The 23,510-nt window shown below is 37.7% G+C and overlaps 1 protein-coding gene across 1 annotated transcript; it reads left to right on the top strand.

Annotated features, from left to right (window-relative positions):
• Positions 1 to 1,719: 1,719 nt before the first annotated feature.
• On the top strand, positions 1,720 to 23,042 carry LOC134661785 (facilitated trehalose transporter Tret1-like). The gene is made up of 13 exons (XM_063517972.1): positions 1,720 to 1,852; positions 2,185 to 2,289; positions 7,450 to 7,652; positions 8,995 to 9,150; positions 9,321 to 9,404; positions 17,844 to 17,931; positions 18,229 to 18,362; positions 19,682 to 19,891; positions 20,152 to 20,217; positions 20,663 to 20,770; positions 21,360 to 21,505; positions 22,020 to 22,140; positions 22,908 to 23,042. Exons 1-13 carry the CDS (start codon positions 1,720 to 1,722, stop codon positions 22,986 to 22,988), a joined length of 1,635 nt encoding a protein of 544 aa, XP_063374042.1. The 3' UTR covers positions 22,989 to 23,042.
• Positions 23,043 to 23,510: the final 468 nt, after the last annotated feature.

The raw sequence follows: 23,510 nt of genomic DNA, 5'->3' as shown, positions 1-23,510 counted from the left end.
GAACTACATGGTCGCGAACGTCACTATATACTTCATTGATACCTAATGAAAACTTCTTATCAACATAATTTTTCTGTGTCTCAAATAGAATAGAATAGAATAGAATAGAATATAATTTATTCGTAAGCACAGACAATACATAATATAAAAGAAACACAAAATAAGATTAAAGTGCCACGAAATGGCCTCATCTCAGCATGTTGCTGGTGGCTTCCAGCGCTGGTCTTCCGATGAGACCATCAAGTGAGAAGAATCACGGAGGGTAACAGACAAGAAGAAAAAGACATCAAATAACGTAAAGTGAACAAATAGTAAAATAAAAGTTACACAGAAGGAAGATACAACATAACGACTATATTAAATTAAATTAAGACTAATTTATACATATAAAACAACATTAAAACAAGCATCGTGCTCGCAACACTGTATTGATCCGGTCCAACCATACCTTGGCTGTACATTACAGCTGCATATGCAGCTAGCGCCAACGGTGGCTACACTAACTAAAAAAAAAAAAAGGCAATGACAGACCAGACCAATATCGAGCGTTCATGAAATCAATTTTATAAGATTAGTTTAACAAGACAGCATCGTAGGATTTGTAGGTAAACGAATACTAACATAATAATACTCTACTAAGTATGGCGTATCAGGAATAATGAACTCTTGCCAGGCTGAAGGAACAAAACACTTGTGGTAAGCATAAGTAAAAGTACTTACAAACTACAGGCAGCTCGTATCAAGTCTGTAGGCTTCCTGGTTAAGTTGGTGATTAAATAAATACTGTTTAAGCTTTGACTTAAAACTATGAATACTTTGCAGGTTTCTCAATGGCGGAGGTATATTATTCCAAACCTTCGACGCGGCGTAGCTGAAACTACCACGAAAAGCTGCTGTGGCATGGCGCGGCGTCAACAATTGAATCCCACAGTTACGGCGTTCGCGGAGCTTAATACAAGATAGCTTATTGAAGAGATATGGGGGCGTTCTATACTTCAGCACACCAAAGAGCAAACAGGCCAGATGAAGTTTACGACGGTGTTGCATTTTGAGGATCATATGACTATTCAGAAACGGAGTCACGTGGGCTCTCAACGGAATATTGAAACAGAAGCGAGCACAGGCATTTTGAACACGTTGAATGAGTCTCTTTGTTTTAGCAAGAAGTCTAGGCCCAAACACTACATCCACATAATTTAATTTTGATAGGACAAGTGATTCAACTAGTTGACATCGCAGGTTTTCGCTTAAATATGGCCGAATTTTATATAAAACCTTAAGCTTGTAAAAACAACTCCTAATGGCTTCAGAGATATGCTTCTCATAACGTAGTCCACAATCCATTATGAGACCTAAATTACGCGCCTCATACACTCTCTCAACCGGTGTGTTCATTAACATAACATCCGCTGATATACTGACACCAGCCAGTTGTTGCCTGCTGCCAAAAACAAGGTATTTAGTTTTATTTGGGTTAAGCAGCAGGCAGTTTTCTGTAGCCCATGATGCTATAGTGGTGAGATCATGGTTTAATTTTTCTATAGCACTGTCAATGTCGGCCGGCTTACATGATATATACACTTGTATGTCGTCTGCATATATGTGGTATCAAGGCAAATCAAGTTGAATTAATAAAATAGCACTTCCATTTGTATGTACAAAACCAGTGCATGGAAATAAACATGTATGAGTTTAATACAACGAAGGACAATGTGGTAGATGGTGGCAAATACCAGTACAGACCCCGAGAAGACCGACGGGGAGCTCGCAGATCAGTATGGATACAAAAAGGATTTTCGGACAGCACTCCCGCAGTTCATAGCCGTTAGCGTCAAGAACTTGTTATTGCTTGGTAAGAAAACATTTATTAGATTTGATCAGAGAAAATAAATTGGCGTTAATCGCTAATTTAATCACTAATTTTAGATTTATGGTGATTTTGAGCGCTCTAAATTTAAAAAAATGCCCCGAAACACGAGCGTCAAAAATTTGTATTCTTGCGTCCGCACTCGCGATCGAAAATCGGCGAGCCAAATTAGCGTTTGCGTCCACATCACCTGATTTGATCAGACAATTAATAAATTTTCGAACCCTACGGACGTTTTTAGAACCCTTCCACTCTTTGGGGCCATTAGATTAATTTGATTCTTAATTGCCATTATGATAGAAGTTATTTAATTTCAGGTTATGGCATGACACTCGGTTTCCCGACAATTCTCATACCTGCAGTGAGTCAACCAATAGAAGAAGAAGTATTAAGTCTGTACCCTTCACAAGTAGCTTGGATTAGTAAGTAGCGATACATATACTAGAATAATTTGTTTTTCTTTCTCTCTCCTCGTGCTAATATTGATAACCGTGCAAGCGAAAGACTCCAAAATTCAACCTCGAGCGTGTTTAGCGTAGCTTCTTGAGCGTTGCAAGGGTTTCAAGGCACGAACGAGGCGAGGGTTAAACAAACTTTGCTACCAAGTGGAACACAACATTTTCACCACACCAACGCGTGCAAAATACTAACTGTAAAACATTGCGAATCAAATGCAAATGAACGCTATTAAATATTTACTTCCTATCTAAAATCATCAATTGAAACTATTGAAAGTCAAGTCAACTAACATAAAAACAAAGTTTTCAAAGAATAAAGAGAGTCTTTAGGTACAAGCAAGTACAAGCTAGTGTGGTGAAAAATTCCTTATGTTGACACACATGCACCTTCAGTAAAATTTCAGAGATAACGGTATGGATGATAAAATACCGGAACTTGACACCCTTCGGCCAAAACTCCTCCACCTACCCTACTACTCTACAATTTACTCTCATAGACTTTAAGGTTTATAGACCACCAAGTAAGTCGTACGTAACGTACCCTGCCGCTCATCATTTTAAGTAAGACGAATAAAAACCCTATAAACATATAACAGCCGCATTTTCGGAGATAATCGTATACTGTATAATTGTATACCTAGACGGCGGCGTGTATACGCCTTATACTGTCAATTCAAATGAAAATAATTAAACTCCTCGATAACGGTTTAAATTCAAAATTTATAGATTATTTCTGTTTTTCCTTGAGATTCGAAGTGTTGTTACCTACGTACTTAATAATCAAAGTGCTAAAAGATACTCATACTCTCATACTCGTTTATTCATAAAGCCAATTTACATGTCAAATAAATTATACACTTACACTTAAACTTAAAATTATATATACAATCAATCGAAAATTAAAACAAAGCTTATTTACATGTCAATTAAAATTGGAAAACGTTAAAAATTAAAATTGAGGTCAAGACGAAAGACTTAAAATTTAAAATTAGGATACATTTTAAAATTACAATTAATATAAAAAAAGCTGATTCCCGTGTCTAATAATATTGAGGTCAAAATTGAAAAATAGTAGAAAAGCAAAAGTCAAAATTTAAGTTTAAAATAGTAGGTAAATATGATACATTTTTAAGATGAGGTAAAAATAATAATTATTCAATGTTAGTATATCTCACAATGGTTTAAATTTGAAAAATAATACATTTAATAACTGAAAGTCTGTTCAGATGGGCACTGACCCTGTATGCACAATGAACTCCCCGTAGGTGTAGAACGGGTGATCGACGAGCCAGTTCTTTAATCGATGCTTAAAGTTGCACAAACTTGGTGCGTCAATAACGTTTTGTGGTAGTTTATTATAGACAGCAGGTCCCATTACATGAGTTAATTTATTCGATTTCTTTAATTTCCTACTAATTCCTACAAGTTTTTTAGCATTACGCGTATTGTAATTAGACCCCATCTCTTTCGTTTTATAAGTGTCTAAGTTTCCTCTCACGTATATCGCTACCTGCATGATTACTATTGCGGGCAGTGTGAGAATGCCGAGTTTTTTAAAAAGCTCTTTGGCAGGGGTGTCAGCGGGCACTCGTGCAATGGTCCTGATGGCACGTTTCTGCAGGCGAAAAACTCTTTCCCATTGCGCACAGAAACCCCATAGCTCTGCACCATACTGTATCAATGAGTGAACAGTAGCGAAATAACAGGTTCGTGCAACCTCTGGAGCCACTATCTTCGTAACACGACCCAAAGCGAAACATGCACTTCCTAATTTGCCACACAACCTGTCAACGTGCAGATCCCACTTTAAGCCTTGATCGATTTGGAATCCTAAGAAGGTGGTGGAGGTGGTTTGTTCAAGCATTTTTCCATCGATCTGGACTCTCAGTAGCCTCGTACTGCGGCCCGACAAATTGAAGTGCAAGAAGTGCGTCTTTTTTAAATTTAATGCCAGCCCGTTCCATGCGAACCACCGAGACAGCTGTGCTGCCGCGGTGTTCAGTCCTTGCTCTAAACCGTCAGTGGTAGGCGCTGTAACGATCGCGGCAACGTCATCGGCGTACATTAGAGTTTCGGCGGCCTGAATGGACTCGGGTAAGTCGTTGAGAAGTAGGGAAAAAAGTATATTTGATACAGATGATCCCTGCGCAACACCCATAGTCGCTTCCAAAGGATCCGATCTTATCTTACCGCCGTCACCTACTACAATTTGGGATCTATTTCTGAGTAGGCTAGTAAATAGGGACAGTGTTGAGCCTTGAATGCCGTAATGTTGCAGCTTTGCCGCTATCACAGCATGGTCAGCGACATCAAAGGCCTTGGAAAGGTCACAGCACAAGATTGCGACCTGCTGTTGACCTTCCCTGGCAGCCATGGTACGGCGGATTAGTTCCCGAGTTAGAGAAGTCGTCGAATGCCCTGTACGGTACGCATACTGCCGTTCAGATAGCGCGTTCGTAGCGACCAGGAAGTTGGAGAGGCGTCTACTCAGGCCACTCTCAAGAACCTTCGATACCGCTGGGATGATAGAAATAGGCCGGTATCCATCCATATTTTCTCTCTTACCTTTGCCTTTAAAAATCGGAGCAACTTTGCTAGTCTTGAGCAGAGGGGGCATAATGCCCTCCTCTATGCAGCGGTTGAAGAGATGTGCCATAGCAAACGCAAGCGGGATTGGGGCTAGTCTTAATAACTTCATGCTTATACCATACACATCCTTCGAGGCTTTTGGTGGTATTGTTGTTGTTATGAGACGGTGCACCTCATCAGCAGTAAATGGCTGAAGAGAGAGGGTTCCGGTCGCAGCCGGTCGAACGGCACGCAATTCATGCATCGCGCACGCAACATCGGCGCTCGGCGCCCCGCACGCCGCTGCCGCACTCAAAAACCTACTATTAATCGCATTCATGGCGTGTTTCTTGCTGGGGAACTCTGATCCATCATCATCTACAATAATATCTGCGACATCTAACGCAGGACTGTTGTTTTTTCCACGTTCCTTGTTTATTACTGACCACAAAGTTTTAGATACATTATCGCTGGATTTTATTAATTTATTGTAGTGACTAGATTTGCTATTTTTTACCAAGTTGTTATAGTGTAGTCGCATATTCTTTATAATTTCATCAATTAATTCATTATTGGGTTGCCTATCTCTTATTTCTACCATGTCAAATAACAATGACTTGTACAGTTTCACTTCCGTTGTAATCCACGATTCCGTTGTACTCTTCATGATTCGCTTTCTAAGGGGGAAACTAACTTCATATTTATTCACTATTATATTTAAAATGGCTGTAGTTAGTTTGTCAGCATTAGTATTTTTAGTAACTATTTCCATCCAGTCAACACTAAGAATAGCATCAGCAAAGATAGCCTGGTTGCATTCAGTGAAATGCCTACAATATGTATGGATGTTGTTTACCATTTTACTGTTTCGTAATCGCACTTCCGCTTTGATTGCTAGGTGGTCGCTTAAATTAGTTGTTACTGGGCTAACATTGACGGAGCCTGCCGATAAGTTTGAATACAAATGGTCCAAGCATGTTGCTGTATTGTCAGTTATACGCGTGTAAAAATTTACCTCATTAACAAATCCGTGCGTACACAGTAAATCGGCCCATTGTTTAAGGTTCGCATTGCTATCGCCTAGGCAATTTACATTAAAATCCCCAATTACAATGCAATGTAGTTCCAGGTCATCTATTTTGTCAAGCACCCGCTCGAACACCACAAGGAAATCATTTATACTGACAAGGTTAGTTCTATATATACAAAGTATCGTTATACTATAATCAATAAGGTCTATAGCCGAGATTTCACAATATTGTTCTATGGATAGTTGCATCAAGTCAGTATTTTCAACACATTTTACACCATCACGCGCGTACAAACATGACCCACCGTGTAATTTATTTGTCCTACAATAACATGATATTAATTTGTAACCGTCTAAATGTACACATGTTAGTTTCGGAAGTGTAAGCCAGTGTTCGGTGATCCCTAAGATATCGCACTTCAGTTCACCTTGCAATAGCACTTCGAGACTTAATGTTTTATTTTGTAATGCAGCTATATTTTGTTGACATACTGTTATTAAATGGGAGCTAGTATTCAAGGCATTCGGTTTGCAGGTGTTGTTGTTGTTACCGCTGCTCCTTGCTACTGACGGCCGGTTCGGGTGTGCGCTGGCGTCGGCGGGGGTCGGTGGTGCGGGGGTGGCAAGAACGACCGTGAAACATGATAATCCGATAATGATCACTTTGATGCAATAACGACTAAAACATACTTGTCTTGTAGAGATAGCTAGTTTGAAACTAATCTTATATTATCTCGTAAATCACAACACCTAGTAACAGATTCCGAGCAAAACTTCAGTTTATCTATATAAACATGATCCAATTCCATATTATCATCGAAGGGTTGTCATTGTTATCTATGACTTGTTGATGTTAAGTTAAGCACCTACCATTTACCGGTAACAAGATATGTTAAAAGAGCTTCCCTTTTTCCTCATATGACTGCACAAACTGACCATGTAGGCCACTTTTGTTTTCTATTACATGTTACGTAGTGTAAGGCCGTGTAATAAGTTCGCTCTTTATTTACTCTATTATCCTCATAGTCCTAACGAGAGGTGATGAACAGGCGATCATTATCTAAATACACATATATTTAAATACTACTAAACGTGCAAGTATCTTATAGAGTCTGTTCGGAAAGAGAAGAGTCGTGGAATGTATTGGGCTCCATACATTCCACGACTCTCCTCTTTCCGCAGAGACTACTAGAGCAAGTATTGCGTGGGTCAGAAAGAACCTAATTGTCAACACTTAGATTATAATCGATGCTAATTAAAGGCCAAATAAGACTAGAGACCGTCCGTCGACCCTCTAAGCTAACTTTGCACCGACTTGAACAGAACTAAGTGAGGGCATGCCATTATAATAAACGTCATGTTTTCTATATATTTTCGTATATGTACATTTGAGATCAATGATGACACAGACACAGTTTGTCATTGCAAATGCCACACACAGTTAGCTTAGTGTCCTACTTTATGATTAAGTATTTTGTTTTATTGAACTAGGTACAAGTGAAGTGTTCAGGTAAAGCCTTTTTCAGGTTCAATCAACTTAATAGTGGTCCCAGTGGGCTGCGCATTGTCCGGCGCGGTGACCGCTCCGATGGGCCGGCGGCGCGCGATGCAGTTCGTGAACCTACCCTTCCTCGTAGCTTGGCTCATGTTCCATTTTTCTACCACTCCAGGGCATTTATATGGAGCTCTGTTCCTCACTGGGTTGGCGGGAGGACTTCTTGAAGCTCCGGTAAGACTTTGTTAACGTTGCGGTCATTTGAATATTGCTTAGAGCTTATACTTAATCTTTAATAGAAAAAGCGGCCAAGTGCGAGTCGGACTCGCCCATGAAGGGTTCCGTATTTAGGCGATTTATGACGTATAAAAAAAAAACTACTTACTAGATCTCGTTCAAACCAATTTTCGGTGGAAGTTTACATGGTAATGTACATCATATATTTTTTTTAGTTTTATCATTCTCTTATTTTAGAAGTTACAGGGGGGGGGGGGGACACACATTTTACCACTTTGGAAGTGTCTCTCGCGCAAACTATTCAGTTTAGAAAAAAATGATATTACAAACCTCAATATCATTTTTGAAGACCTATCCATAGATACCCCACACGTATGGGTTTGATGAAAAAAAAATTTTTGAGTTTCAGTTCGATGTATGGGGAACCCCAAAAATTTATTGGTTTTTTTCTATTTTTGTGTGAAAATCTTAATGCGGTTCACAGAATACATCTACTTACCAAGTTTCAACAGTATAGTTCTTATAGTTTCGGAGAAAAGTGGCTGTGACATACGGACGGACAGACAGACGGACAGACGGACAGACGGACAGACGGACAGACAGACAGACAGACAGACATGACGAATCTATAAAGGTTCCGTTTTTTGCCATTTGGCTACGGAACCCTAAAAAAGCTAATGGAAAGCACCACGTGATGACATGTCGGACGCCTCGGCCCGGGCGCGGCCCTCCTTTAAGTCATCCTTTAAGTAGAGTTAAGGATTATTTTATTAGAAATAGTAGATTGTACAACAAGGGCATAAAGTGACCCATTTTTACCCGAGGCAATTTATTAAAAATTGACATTTATGCCCTTGTTGTACACTCTGCTTTTCACTTCGATTGCGAGGAAAATATACATACAAAAATATCAAATATTTTAGGTTATTTTCCCGTATTTATTCAAGACTAAAGAAAATTTTATTCGGGCCGGTCGGGGGCGCGAGGCACGCCGGGCGGGAGCGCGCCGGTCGGGCGCGGGCGCGCCGGCAAGGCTGGCAGTTTGTATGGCAGATTTTGGACTTTATTGCTAGGTCAATAAGGGTCGCAATAGATGATTTTACTTTATGCTCTAGAGCATAATAAGCAACTTTATGTCGTCTACGCACGACATAATGGTGCACTTTTTGAGCTTGAGAAGTGAAAATTCCTTTTGTTTAGTTAGTTTTCCTGTAGATCTCCACGTTTTTAGATCGCGAAATTCTCGAAGCGTAAACATATGACGATTATTGTAAGTGGAACTAGGTCGGTACATCTCAGAAAACTGCATAAGTATTTATAATGATAAATATTCATGCAGGTGTTAACATACGTGGCTGAGATAACACAGCCGCACCTCCGGGGAGCGTTCACCGCCACCAGCTCCATGTGTATTATCATTGGCGTGTTCACGCAGTTCCTCTTCGGCCTGCTCATGTACTGGCGCACCATGGCACTGGTTAACATCACATTTACGGCAAGTATTTTTTAAGGTCCTAAACTTCACGTTGCTTCGTAGATGAGCGTGCCAAACAGAATATATATATTGATTTCTTTGCCACCGTCAAAAACATCATCTGGCAAATACGAGACTTTACCTAGGTATATAAAATTAAAACAATAGCATCATTTCTCCTTTTTTAACAGATCCTTGCGGTGATCGCCCTGTTCTTTGTACCCGAGTCTCCGCACTGGCTTGTATCGCGGAGACGATACGATGAAGCGAAGTCGGTAAATATCACTTGCATCATTTGAATTTTAATGTGTAGACATAATTATGTCATTTACGATCACAAAATCACGACGCTCGGCTAAAAAGATTTCATGTTTTATATGAGCTTTAGTTTTGGAATGTTCTTCCGTTTAAATATATGTACTAACACCTGAGTCTAGTTAGAACAACAAAGCCCCGAAGGTGAGTCCAGGAAACCGTAGGGAAACTTATTAAACTGCGCTTTTCTGTCACAGTATTCATACATTGCAGGAACGCTCTTGGACTACCTATTGACCCATAATATCACCGAATAAGAACTTTACCACGAGGTTTTCGTATACATTGACCCTCCTGTTCCTATCTCTATTACACGCGCTGTCACGCTCACTCAGTGAAATAGACAGCCAGCATCATGGGCGTGCAATAGAGATAACAACAAGCGGGTCAGAACCACGTCAGAACACTCAGAACGTGAAGATGTTTTATTCAAAATTCAAAGTGACAAATTAAAACGGTGACCTTACTCGTGCAGCACGCATGCACTATTTATGAACCTATTCGAAACTAGTTTCTATAGATAGGAAGGTAACTTATTAAATAAAAAAATATATTTGGATGGAAATACAAACTAAGTATATGTATTGAAATACAAACTAAGTATATGTATATGTATTTGATCTGACGAAAATATAAGTGCGATTGACCGATTGTGCCGGATGTGTTGGGATGACGCTGCCGCTGCTGGTCTGGCCCCGAACTTTTTTGTGTGCCCAACCTTTATGAGATGGTATATGTACTTAGATAATTATAGTGTGTCAAAGATCTGTTTGATTTCAAACATAGACAGAGAGAAACATACTATCTTTGTCTTACACTAGTACTAGCACCCAAAAGAAAAGGATGAGTATAGTTTTTTTTTTGTTCCTATTTACTGACAAGATTTGGTTGACCCAATATACTTAAACACATCCACAAAAACGTACAAAACATCTTTAACATTGGGAACAAAACAATCAAAACGTAGGGTCAACACATCACACAAAACCTTCCAACTTCCAAGGGCGACGACGACGAGTTAGGGTAGTTTCGCCATGTCCGTCTGTCCGTCCGTCCACGACTTTGCTCCGTGATAGTGCTAGAAAGCTGTAATGTGACATGGTTACATAAATCATACATGGCGACAGAACGGTAAAATAAAAACCGGCCAAGTGCGAGTCGGACTCGCGTTCCAAGGGTTCCGTACATTACAAAATTTTTAACAATATGTTTTTTTTTATGAAAAGTGAGTAAAATGTCTTTAAAACACCCATCAAAAACTGCACATTTCTAATAGGTTTTCCTGTCATCTTTAGGTAAAGAACTATTTAGTGTATTTTTTTCAAAATTGTAGACTCAGTAGTTTTAGAGAGAAAGGGGGGGGGGGGATGGTCATTTTTTGCATATTTTCTTGAATAACTGCTAAACTATTTATCTTAAAATTATAAAAAATATTTATTTGAGATTCTCAAAATGAGCTCTTTCATTTGATACGTATAGAGATGGGTAGTGACTTAGTGAGTAAATACTCACGGGTGAATATCGAGTACATACTTACTATTTACTCAATATACCCGTATTTACTCGTTTGTACCGAAATTGGTGGGTATAAACTATTTAGAGTGCTGAAAGGGGCATATAAATTTGAAATATAGGTGTATTTTGTAAGCCGCTACTGGATTATGTACGCAAAATTATAAGAAATGTATTTTTAAGAGGGACACTCCATACATGTACCTAACTAAACGTCACAATAAAATATTCTGTCCACCAACGTGTTGCACATCATTAAATGGGTCTTTAAAAATAACTGGAATGTTTCTAAGAACTTTTTTGGATAAATTGAATATTTTTGGAAAAAAACTGTTTCGAAAGGCCAAAATAATGTTTATCTCTCTATAACTTTCGAACCAAAGTTCAGAAAAAATATAAAAATATATCGGGAGATTATCCGTATAATAGAGTACAAACAACTATATTTTGAACATCATCGGTTGAGCCATTTTTGAGTTTTCTTTAAAAAACCCTTAATAAAAGGTCGTAAGTGCCGCGTAAAGATGCACTTTTGCGCGACATGCAGTTATCTAGCTAGAACATCGATAGAATTTAAGTACCATATTTTTAAAGTAGTAAATATATTCTTATTTAAAACAAAATTGTTAACTATGCATTATCACAATTTGCCTCTCACTGATAATTACCGTTTTTTCCAAAATTAAGCGTCCTATATGCTTTTGATTTTTTAGCATTCTTCAATAAAAGACAATTTTGTTCTTAAATCTCTTTGAATATTTTATAAGCAATCGTTTTTACGCACCTAAATGAGTAAATACGGGTATTTATCGGGTGCTTTGAGTAAATACCGAGTAAATACTCAGTATTTACTCACCCCTACCCATCTCTAGATATATAACACGATACAGTTTGAAATGCTTTATTTTTTAATTTGCTCTTTTACCCCCCAAAAGTGGCCTCCATATTTAAAATTCATTTTTTTACGTTACATGTATTTTTAACTTTTTTATGAAAAGTGAGTAAAATGTCTTTAAAAAACCCGTAGGGGTCGGATTAAAAACTAAGTACTTAAGTCCGACTCACGCTTGACTGCACATTTCTAATAGGTTTTCCTGTCATCTATAGGTAAAGAACTATTTAGTGTATTTTTTTCAAAATTTTAGACCCAGTAGTTTCAGAGATAAACGGGGGGGGAATGGTCATTTTTTGCCTATTTTCTTGAATAACTGCTAAACTATTTATCTTAAAATTATAAATAAAATATATTTGAGATTGTCAAAATGAGCTCTTTCATTTGATATATAACACGATATAGTTTGAAAAACTTTATTTTTTAATTTTCTCTTTTACCCCCCAAAAGTGGCCTCCATATTTAAAATTCATTTGTTTACGTTACATGTCCGTCTTTGGGTCACAAACTTACATATGTGTGCCAAATTTCAACTTAATTGGTCCAGTAGTTTCGGAGAAAATAGGCTGTGACAGACGGACGGACAGACAGACAGACGCACGAGTGATCCTATTAGGGTTCCGTTTTTTTCCTTTTGAGGTACGGAACCCTAAAAACAACAAAAAATATGGTTTTAGTCGTTTTAGGGTACCTCTACCACCTATACAACATATTTTATTTTTAAAATTATTTTTTTCGCTTTAAGCCAATGGTGTGGGGTCTCGTTGGATAGGTCTTTCAAAACGAATTAGGGTCTCCAACTCTCTTCGAGACAACCTTCAAAATTAGTGTCCGTAAAACTTTACACGGGTACCTACTATAATATTTCATAAGGTGAACCACTTTGTGAAGTCAGCTGCTGCTTAGTATTGACAAAATACTCGTAACGTCGCTGTTATCGAGGAATTTGCCGCAGTTGGGCAAACATCCAATTATATCCATAATCCAATGTTCAATTAGATTCGTTGTTCAATTAGGACATTTTTTACGAGTTGCCTTTGATTAAAGCTTCAAGCGAAAGCAGTGACCTTTTAGAGTCAAACCAAAGAAAGTCTGCAGCGCAATAATTTGACATCGAATTAAAAAACTACATATGGCAATGTTTTTTAGCAGTCAGTAAACGTCATGCACTATGGTATGTGTTTGTCAAAATCGTTTAAATATTCGTTGTGTTTTGTGATGAACGGAATAAACATGGTGAAACCTTACAAAACCGACGTGCGGGAGTTACTTTTCCGCATGACGAATAATTTTACACTTGTAAAAAGTCAGCACGAGGCGATTCAAGCTGAAAAACGACAATGTTTACAAAATTTGGAGTTGATGACGGGTAAGTGGAATGAAACATCTTAATACTTCACCATATGTACCTACTTAGATAATATAATATTGGTTTAGACTAAGGTTTCACAGCAAATTGAACACACCTAATAGGTATAGGCATACTTATGAACTTCCTCTAACATTTCGAGAAACTCGTTGCTACTAGCCGGGTTTTGAGCTCGAACCCACAACCTCCATGCTTATGCTCACGGCATGGGTACCTACTAGTTAAAGCTAAAATTTATTTTTAATATATGTTTATTGTTTTAATGGTTTATTTCGTTTTTCCGAAAACTTTAGTTCACAAATTGCGGGCAATTTCTCTGTCAATCTAATTACGCCTTAATGGAAGGAAAAGAGAAAGATGCTCGCATATTGAGAACTTCGGTGTTCGCGGTAGGCCCTCTGTACCTATTTACCGCCGTCGCGGATATTACAAAAGCTTATTAATTTTGATGAAGCCAAATGTCACATTCTCCCAATATTATTTATCAATATTAGTATATTCATATTCATATTCATATTCTTTATTTGTATTGATCATACATTGTCACAGCCGCGTTATTTACATTATTATATACAATGGGTATGTCGGAAATATAATATACAATTAAAATGTATAAGTCTACATATTAATAGTTACATCTAAAGTGTCATTCTATAGAACTTGCTAACTATGTAAACAAACCGCCATACTAAAATTGACAGTGAATGTCAATTTACTAGTAACTTTTGTTTACATAGTTAGCAAGTTCTATTGAATGACACTTTATTGTTGGAATGAAATTTATTTTACCATAAAAATTAAGTTGTGCATACAGCTAAATTTTTTCATAGACGGTAAATATGGTAGAAATTTCACAAGTATCAAGACTATTTAACCCATTTTCTGTGGTGTTGTCGCATACTGATTTTTAAAAACTACTTTTAATCTAGCGCTGCAGACTTTCTTTGGTCTTACTCTATTTATGTAGACGTGTGATGTTCATAGTTGACAAAACTAAAATTTGATCCAACGATTTTGACAACTTAACAGGTTGTCAATGGGTTGTCAAAATCGTTGTCACCCATACGACTAACTAAATATGGGTTCCGTAACCTATATTTAATGGCTCACGATCGTGCGCCTGGTACCATGTCTACCTCATTTTACTTACATCTATGGGCGAGCGCGAATGAACACAGCAGCAGAGAAAATGCCTAATTGCTCGGTTTTTTGTTGTAACAAGAGGTCGGGGACATGAAATTTACAAAAAGAAGGTGTTACATTTCACATGTAATCTTTTTTTACATATCATACATTTAATTGCATTTCAACACAATTATGTATTATATTTTAGTCTCATGTAATTGCTGGATTTATCGATTTTGCTTGCCCAGTACAAATTGCGGATCGGTCAAGCGACAAATCCGACTTCTCATCTTTCAGAAAACAATAAAATTCTTTGACGAAAATGTGTTAGTGTGCGTGTTGTTACACTTGTGACTCGTCCGTACACAAAAAAAAATCGGCCAAGTGCGAGTCGGACTCGCGTTCCAAGGGTTCCGTACATTACACAATTTTTAACAATATGTTTTTTTTAATGAAAAGTGAGTAAAATATCTTTATTAAACCCAACAAAAACTGCACATTTCTAATAGGTTTTCCTGTCATCTTTAGGTAAAGAACTATTTAGTGTATTTTTTTCAAAATGTTAGACTCAGTAGTTTCAGAGATAAAAGGGGGGGGGGGGGGTTATTTTTTTGCTTATTTTCTCAGGTTTTCCTGTCATCTATAGGTAAAGAACTATTTAGTATATTTTTTTATTTAATTTTAGACCCAGTAGTTTCGGAGATAAAGGGGGAGGGGGGGGAATGGTCATTTTTTGCCTATTTTCTTGAATAACTGCTAAACTATTTATCTTAAAATTATAAATAAAATATATTTGAGATTCTCAAAATGAGATTTTTCATTTGATATGTAACACGATATAGTTTGAAAAACTTTATTTTTTAATTTGCTCTTTTACCCCCCAAAAGTGGCCTCCATATTTAAAATTCATTTGTTTATGTTACATGTCCGTCTTTGGGTCACAAACTTACATATGTGTGCCAAATTTCAACTTAATTGGTCCAGTAGTTTCGGAGAAAATAGGCTGTGACAGACGGACGGACAGACTGACAGACACGCGAGTGATCCTATTAGGGTTCCGTTTTTTCCTTTTGAGGTACGGAACCCTAAAAAGATCGAGGTGTGCAAGATTTTTCTGTGTAGTGTGTTATTTTCTATGTATTTGTGTCGTCATTACAGACTGGATTTTGTACGTAAGTGTGTGAGAAGTGCGACTGTGTGCACGTTCCCCCCCGCGAAAAATGGCAAAATGATTTCTATGTTAAGATATCGCTTGGGCCTATCCCTTCCGATGTGTCGGAAGCCCGTGTTAATCGAAGATGGGCGAAAGTCAGTAGAGTTAGACCAAGAAAAGTCTGCAGCGATTTTGATAGCCCACGCAGTGCAAGTGTTATTTAGGTACACGTCATAAATTCATAGAAGCTTGACATTTAAAATGTCACTTGCACTGCGTGGGCTATCTAAATCGCTGCAGACTATTCTCGGTCTGACTCTAAATCGTTTTAACTTCTGAAGCATGGACGAATAAAAAATAGAAGATTGACTGACAAATTGACAGTGCCCGTACAAAGTAAATTAGACGCTTAGTCTTGCCTTGCACGATCCTCTGGGTGATTTTGTTAAACAGATAGGTACTTAATAGGATGCCCTACACCAGAAAGGAATACACTTGTTATAAAGCTTAGGTGCTTAAAAACTGCTTATAACGCGTTGCACTCAGTTAGTCTAGGCCCTCAGCACACTGAGCGTAAGCGGAAGAGACGCGTAGCCGTAATACGCGCGTACGAGTAGAACGATAGCACTACGAGTCGTTATTAAGACAGACGTAAAAAACAAAACTTCTGACATAATCAAACGACATCTGACAAGAAAGTAAGATCGTCGATACATCCGCCGTAGACATCTGACGCCAGTGATGCCATGATTTCAGTTTATTATAAAACGATTAGGTACGCTTACGCGACGATTGGTGCCCAGAACTCTCGCCAGAAATATACACGCGTCTCGTAGATACTCGTAACGTTTTTACCATAGGTACGCTTACGCTCCGTGTGCTGAGGGCCTTATTAGTTTCTTAGTGAACATCACGATTATAAATACATGCCTATGTATAACTAGGTCAAAGTAAGACTAATTTCAAGTTTGTCTTTTGAGGGCCATCCATGATTTATAGATTCTTGATAATATCCTTCAACCACATTGTCACCGTATCGTCAAGTAGGTAGTTGTTTAAAATGTGAAGTATCTATCACCGCGATAATAAACATGTTTCCAAATAGATACATAACACAAGTAAATCTTATAATATTTCTCAGTACCTTAGATTGAGAGACTATATAAAGACGATTAAGAAATTTTTAAGTGCACTTTAGGACTACTAGACAAGTACTATTGCGTGATTTGCGTGATATAAGATATGCGGCAAGTAAAAGACCGACCGATGGCATCGATGGTGGCGAGGTATTCGCTAGGTGCACGACTGGTGCTGCCCTCATTTTGTCGGACTTTCTACGTTAAATCTTATGGTGTAAAATTAGTTCAAGCGGCTGCCGCTAGTACTAATGTCGGACATTCCATAAGATTACCTGTGTTTGTGACGATCAGCGCCACTTCTCCCTCCACTGACTTCGCACCTTGCCATTACTAATAGTTTAATAATTAGTGCAGCAGATGACCGCTCTACCTTTGTGATTATTTATATTGTTGCTTTTTAATTTACATTTTATTAGTTGACCGAGCGTAGCGAAGGTCTACGTTTTGACTCGGGCATTTTGCTTTTGTATGTCCGGATGTTCTCTTCTACAGGTCGCAATTCTTAACCGATTTTCGTGAAATTTTGTGACCGAATTCTATGACTAAATAAAAAAAATTTGTCGATCCGGTTTTTGGAAATTTTTCAAAATGGCGGAGTCGTGATATCTCCCGCCTAAACAAATAGTCGTATCGGTATCATAAGAGTTTTTTTCTTTTTGAGATATGTTTATAAATTAAATGGCCAAAAATTCAGAAAATTTGTATCGCTGGTTTTGGCGGTATTTATATATTTAGTTTTTACTTGAGAATGAGTAGCTAAATTTCGTCAGCTTTAGTAAGAACTATAATGGCGTATTTTGCAAACGTTCGCTTTTTTTTTTGCATCGGCAGGTCCCTGGTTCCATCCCCAGTGATTGTATACTGCTACATAACTTTTTGTATTTTTTTTATACTTAAATTTCGTATAGTTGTTTTTTATTTTATTTTTTATTTTGAAATAATTAAAAATTTCGTATTTTTTATTTATCAAGCGCGGGTTAAGCGTATTCATTTAATTTTTGTTTGTAGCTTTATGTAGTTTTTAATTTTTTGTTTATATTACATGTACTATTACCTATATTTTAATAAATATTTTTGCCATACATTTATTCAGTTTTAAGCTCTGCTCGCGACCTCGCGAGGTTACAGCTCACAGAGCCACTAGTTGTATAGGTATTTTTGTATGGAGCTATTCGTATAACATAAGCTGAAACGCTGTAATATTTCCAGAGTCTGCAATGGCTTCGTGGATGGACTCACTCCAGTGCCGTAGAGAGAGAACTACGAGACATCCAGGCATTATATAAAAACAAAAAAGGTAATATACAAATTTGGAGCTAAGTAGCTGGTTAGTATTAGCTTCTTCTTTTTTGTTCGGATATATTCAGGTCAATAATCAGTTATTTAATTAGAACGAATAAATAAACAAACACAATACAACTGAGACCAAAGCCTTTTAAGCTATATATATACTTCTGCTGGTTGAGATTGGTTGGATCAGTTTAAAGGGCTATTTAAAAACTCGATGAAAATGGAAATATTTCTTTAATTAGTAAATTAAGTACATAGTATACTTACCTAACTAATGCCTTCTTATGTTTGTCTTATTTTTCAGTGCAATCAGAGGATTCGGATGAAACTATTAGAGAAAAATTATCGTATTACCTCGAGAGAACATTTTTGTTTCCATTCTTTCTCGTTAGTTACTGCTTCTTCATTGGGCATTTCAGCGGAATGACTACGTTACAGGTATATTCTTAATTCTTACTGAGTTTTGTTGAAGTTCAACGAAATCTCTTCCAAATCTGAAACTGACATGTAACACCCTCTACTTTTCATTTCTCATGCTCTGAAAGTGGGTCGTTGCTGTTGTTCTAAAAAGTGTGCAGAAAATGATACTTTTCAGCTCTAGAGCATTGTATCACAGATTATATAATAAGTACATACTGTATTTTCTAAGTACATTTGTTTTTCGATAAGCAATTAAAATTTTGGTTTTTATGGATTTGTTATACATTCCATAAATAACGATATTTCTACCTAAATTGTTAACTGAAAGTAATCCTCTAGAAATGCCTACTACTGAAGTTTATGCTTAGCCGTGTGTTTTTTTTTAATGCACGTGTATTTTACTTTCCTCGTATTCGAAATGAAAACTCGGGTGCCTTTCATCCCTTGGTTAACAATCTACTATGCGTGTTTAGTGTTTACATTGCTGTCTGTGACTGCCAGTGTATCTATCAATATGATTGTCAGATGAAGAGCCACACAGCGATTACAGATGGGTACAGACTCTCTTTCTAGACTGAGATTGTGACATCTTCAAAGCTTTCCACCCGGATTGTGAGATAAGTCTGCGTTGACAATCATAACAGACGTCTGAATCATTCCTATTTTGTTTACTTATCCTTAAACTCTGTTGAGATAAAACATAAAAATGATAAAAACCACTTAATCCCAGATGTGTTATCTTTCTTCTAATAATATGTACAGCGGACTACAATAGTTTGCATACGGATACATACAGGACCTATTATATTATCAGCTCTCGTTATATTTATCTAAATAAGTTATTATTTACAGATTGCGTACGCCAATTCACAAAACAATAAGTAGTTATTTGTTTTAAGCAAGCGAAATATTCCAAGACCGACATGGATCTTGAGCTTTACGAGGGCTTCAAAGGGGAAAACATTTCAAAACTGTAAATTAGTAAAAAAAATATGGGTCATTTTCTGAATGCGATTTTTGTTCTCTCCGAGATGAAAATAGGAAGGTAGCATCAGATATACGTACAATTTCTTTTTCATAAAGAAGTCACACTAACACCGAGGTCAACATGAATTTACTGATTAATTTGTTTTATAGGGTACTCCCGTGGTCCGTCGTGATTAGTCATGGGCACATAACCTATCCTTGGACAATTTTATATTTGAGTCTGACAAAATATTCATTTGAAAATACAGCAGTTATATTATATAAAACGTTGTACCTGATGGCCAGTTCCAACAGTAGGTACCTATTTATAATTGATCATAATTGTAATTTCTTTGAACGGGCTCGCGCAGACGTACGCGGTGTCCATATTCCAGATGTTAGAAGCTCCGATAGACAAATACTATGCCACGTTGATCCTGGGCATCGTGCAAATATTGGGCTCCGGGGCGTGTGTAGCGCTGGTACACTACACGGGGAAACGTCCCTTGGCTGTGTTCTCCACGGCGGGCGCGGGGATCTGTTGCGTACTCGTAGCGGCGTACGACGGTTACATACAAGTGGTAAATATTTTCAAAATGTTCTAGGAAACAATACCTTCGCTATACAAGTAGGTATAGGTACGATGCACCGGGTTACCTTGGCTTGGAGTCCATGTCTCCAAAAGGATGCACTGTTGCATACGCTTTACTACTTTATATGTGGTCAGGAAACGAATAACTCGGATTATTAATATACATACAGGGACATTTATTCTTCGCTGATCAATAGTCAATATAATCATGTCCATTAACCATTACTTATCCATTTTTTTACCTTACAGCATAGTGTTTCGGCGGAATCTATTGCTGACACTGATGTGAACGGAACTCTTGATAGTGACATAGCAGTAAGTTTAATCATTGCCTTGTGCATTATAACGACGGCATCCATTTTTTTAATAAATAGACCTAGTCCAAGGTTTACAAGGAAAGTACTGAACGTAGATATGACACGTAGTTCCTTGACGTGTAATTTACTTAAATTATTCTTGAGGATGCTTATAAAAGTATGTACAAATATGATGTACATAGGTAGCCTAGTCTTTTGTACAGGCTAGGTCCAAAATACCTGGCAGTGTAAATATTTTGTTTACTATTTTAACATAGGTACACATTTAGCGTGTTTATATCTTTATTTATAGTACAGTCACCTGCAATAATATGTTACACAACGAAGGTCGCTAAAATATCTGACACGGTCTTATTTGTAGTGCAATAAGAGCATGTCACATATTTTGACTGTACCTATTTCTTTACGTAAGTATCGTGCTGAATGGGTTAGTGTGATTTCAGAGAAGTATAATGTCGGGCTACTCGTGGATCCCCACAAGCCTCCTTTTGATGCTCGCCTTCATCACACACACGGGGATCAGGTTACTGCCTTGGATTCTTATTGGTGAGGTAATGTAATTCAATTATTTCCTTGATTTGATTATAATTTGTTATAACCACGTTACCTAGGCCCCTAGGCTGGGTAGTATTAACATTATGAAATAGGATGAGCTATTATTATCTAGCAATTTAATTCCACACCACAGGGGATAGTTTTGAGTCCTATGATGTAATTCTAGCTACACCTACGTATTATACCCATTATTCAACTTGCCGCATCATTATTAAATTACCCGATCTCTCTTAGGTAAATGATCGCGAGCCAGGTCTACATATATTACCTAAGAGAGATGGAGTATATAGGAGGCCCAGGAGCCTACATATTTCCATGACCAATAGTGTCCCGGGCGATACAGTCGGCTGACGATTTTTTTCATTCGTATCGCATAGGTATAGTATTTTTTAATAGCATAACCATCTGACAAATTTTCAATCATTACGCATTTACCGACGAAATTGGCTCCTTGCCCACGGTCTGTAATTTCCGGAACACCATTGTTCTGTACAAATACAGAACAGAAATTATAATTATTATTTGACGATTAAAATTTGTGATGGTTTTTGTACTTTTTGTGTGACATTCGATTTTGATGGCCAGGTATTCAGCGCAAAGACGCGATCAGGAGGTGCCGGCCTCGCCAGTGGTGCCGGCTACATATTCGGCTTCCTAACCAACAGGTTGTATGTTGCCTTATTGGACAGCATATCAATCCGTGGCACGTATGGTCTCTATGGTGCAGTAAGGTAAGTTTTCTCACATAACGTCTCCAAGAGACTTGGGCGTTAGTATAGGAACTAGCTTGCAAGCCGAATGTTTTTTTCCGTAAAATAGTCGGTAATTATTTTACGGGTATTCATAAAATGTGTGCTTGATGGTTTAAATTAAAATGAACTTCAAAGCTGGTGCATATATATAGTTCCATATAGCCCCAAGTTACATGTATTTTATTTATGATATTACATTAACTAAGCATAATAATCCTGCTATAAATGTTAAACCTTAAATATACTGATGCAAAATAATTAAATCCGCAGTCAGACTTGTTGGATGGGGTATTCTTTTTATAATTGGTTTATAGGTAGTAGGTAGTTTGTGTTTTATTTTATAAGTAGTTTGTGTTTTTCTAGTTTTAATTAAAATATACGAGTATAAATATAAAATGACTAACATTCCAAAGCTTGACTAAAATAAAAAGGTACGAAATTTTTCTAGCGAAGCACCCACCTTCTTTACCTACATAGTTGTTTTTATTTTCAGCTTAACTGGGTGTTTGGTGTTGTACTTTATTCTGCCGGAAACTGAAGGAAAAGAGTTGGGTGATATAGAAAATCACTTCGCAGGAATTAAGAAGCTTGGCAACGAGGTTTATAAACCTCCGGTAAGTGGATAATCTTTATATAGGTTAAGATTCTATTTTTTTATGCTGAAATTGTCAGCTGAGACTGAGTATTGGATCTTATCACACATCACACTGTATCACTGCCGAAATCAGAACTGAATCTAGTTAGAAACAAATGAAGGAAGAGCATGTATGTACAGTCGCCATCAGAAATATCGGAGCGGCCAAGTGTTCACAATATTCCACGCACTCTAACGCCCTGACAATAGAGGCGTCTTCAGATATTTGTGACCGCCTTAGGGTGGAATCACATCTGTCAGCATCGAGCTGCATTTTATATATGAGAAATTGCTCGTTAGTATGAAGATGCGTACGCATGCTTTCAGCTTTCCGATGCGTACGCATCTTCATACTAACGAGCGATTTCTCATATATAAAATGCGGCTCGATGCTGACAGATGTGATTTCACCCTTAGCCGCTTCGATATATCTGATGGCGACTGTACCTACTCGACTTACTTACTCGGTTACCTTTACCTAGGTAGGTAATTCAGAGTTGTTTGTAGAGCAGAAATTCATAATTTTCAATCCTCATCTTCAGTTTCACACTAATGGATGACTCACGCTAGACCGGGCCGGGGCCGAGCCGGAGCTTTTGGCGCTTCGTTTTCTATGGAAAGGGTCACGTGATCACCGATCAGCCGTCATAGAAAATGATATGTCGGATGCCTCGGCCCGGGCACGGCCCGGTCTAGCGTGAGTCATCCCTAGTGCCATACCTAAACTCGAGCATTTTTATGTTTCAGAAAAAATCGAAGGAAGTGTCAATGTCTCATCTCAAAGGTGCCCGCAACCCGACATTTGAGGGCGATGATACGCACATGTAATAATTGTATTAGTTGTAGAGATTGTTTTTATCGAGATTACAGAAATTAAAGCCTGCTCCGGTTTAGTTTTATTCTCGGCCGAACTGAAGTTGCCAATCGAGCAGTCTGTAAGCACCGCCTACAATCGAATACTTTACGTTGGGTCATAAATGAGCGTACAGAATACTTCCATGGTTTATATGCGTTCACTGGCCATAAAGGACTTACTTATATGGCGACATATACACCATGCGACTTAAGACTATTGCGAGTTCTCTGTAAAAAAATATTCTTGAGACGAAGTACCTAAGTATTTTTAATTCTAAATTTTTTAAGCTTACTGGCGAAGTACCCTATAAGTGCAAGAATTCTAGCTGTCTGAGTTTTTTCTTCCATTTATAAAAATATAGAACCTCTATATTCAATAGGTATATAATAGTGTCACCTAAAATATCCGATCCGAGTTGATTTTGGAGCTGGGAACTTTTGGCCTGTGGATGGGTGGTTCACAGCACGTCTATTGTGCATCTTAGGTAGGTAGGT

Source organism: Cydia amplana, chromosome Z (assembly GCF_948474715.1).
Source record: "Cydia amplana chromosome Z, ilCydAmpl1.1, whole genome shotgun sequence".
NCBI lineage: Eukaryota > Metazoa > Arthropoda > Insecta > Lepidoptera > Tortricidae > Cydia > Cydia amplana.
Note: the sequence above shows the minus strand (reverse complement) of the source record. Positions and strands in the feature narration are given on the sequence as shown.

What these genes read in the sequence shown, in the direction of transcription:
- LOC134661785 (XM_063517972.1), top strand. Translation starts at nt 1,720, where the DNA reads ATGGTGGCAAATACCAGTACAGACCCCGAGAAGACCGACGGGGAGCTC. An exon ending in TTCACAAGTAGCTTGGATTA is followed by an intron (nt 2,290 to 7,449) that starts GTAAGTAGCGAT and finishes AGCCTTTTTCAG; the next exon opens with GTTCAATCAACTTAATAGTG. An exon ending in GCGGAATGACTACGTTACAG is followed by an intron (nt 18,363 to 19,681) that starts GTATATTCTTAA and finishes GGGCTCGCGCAG; the next exon opens with ACGTACGCGGTGTCCATATT.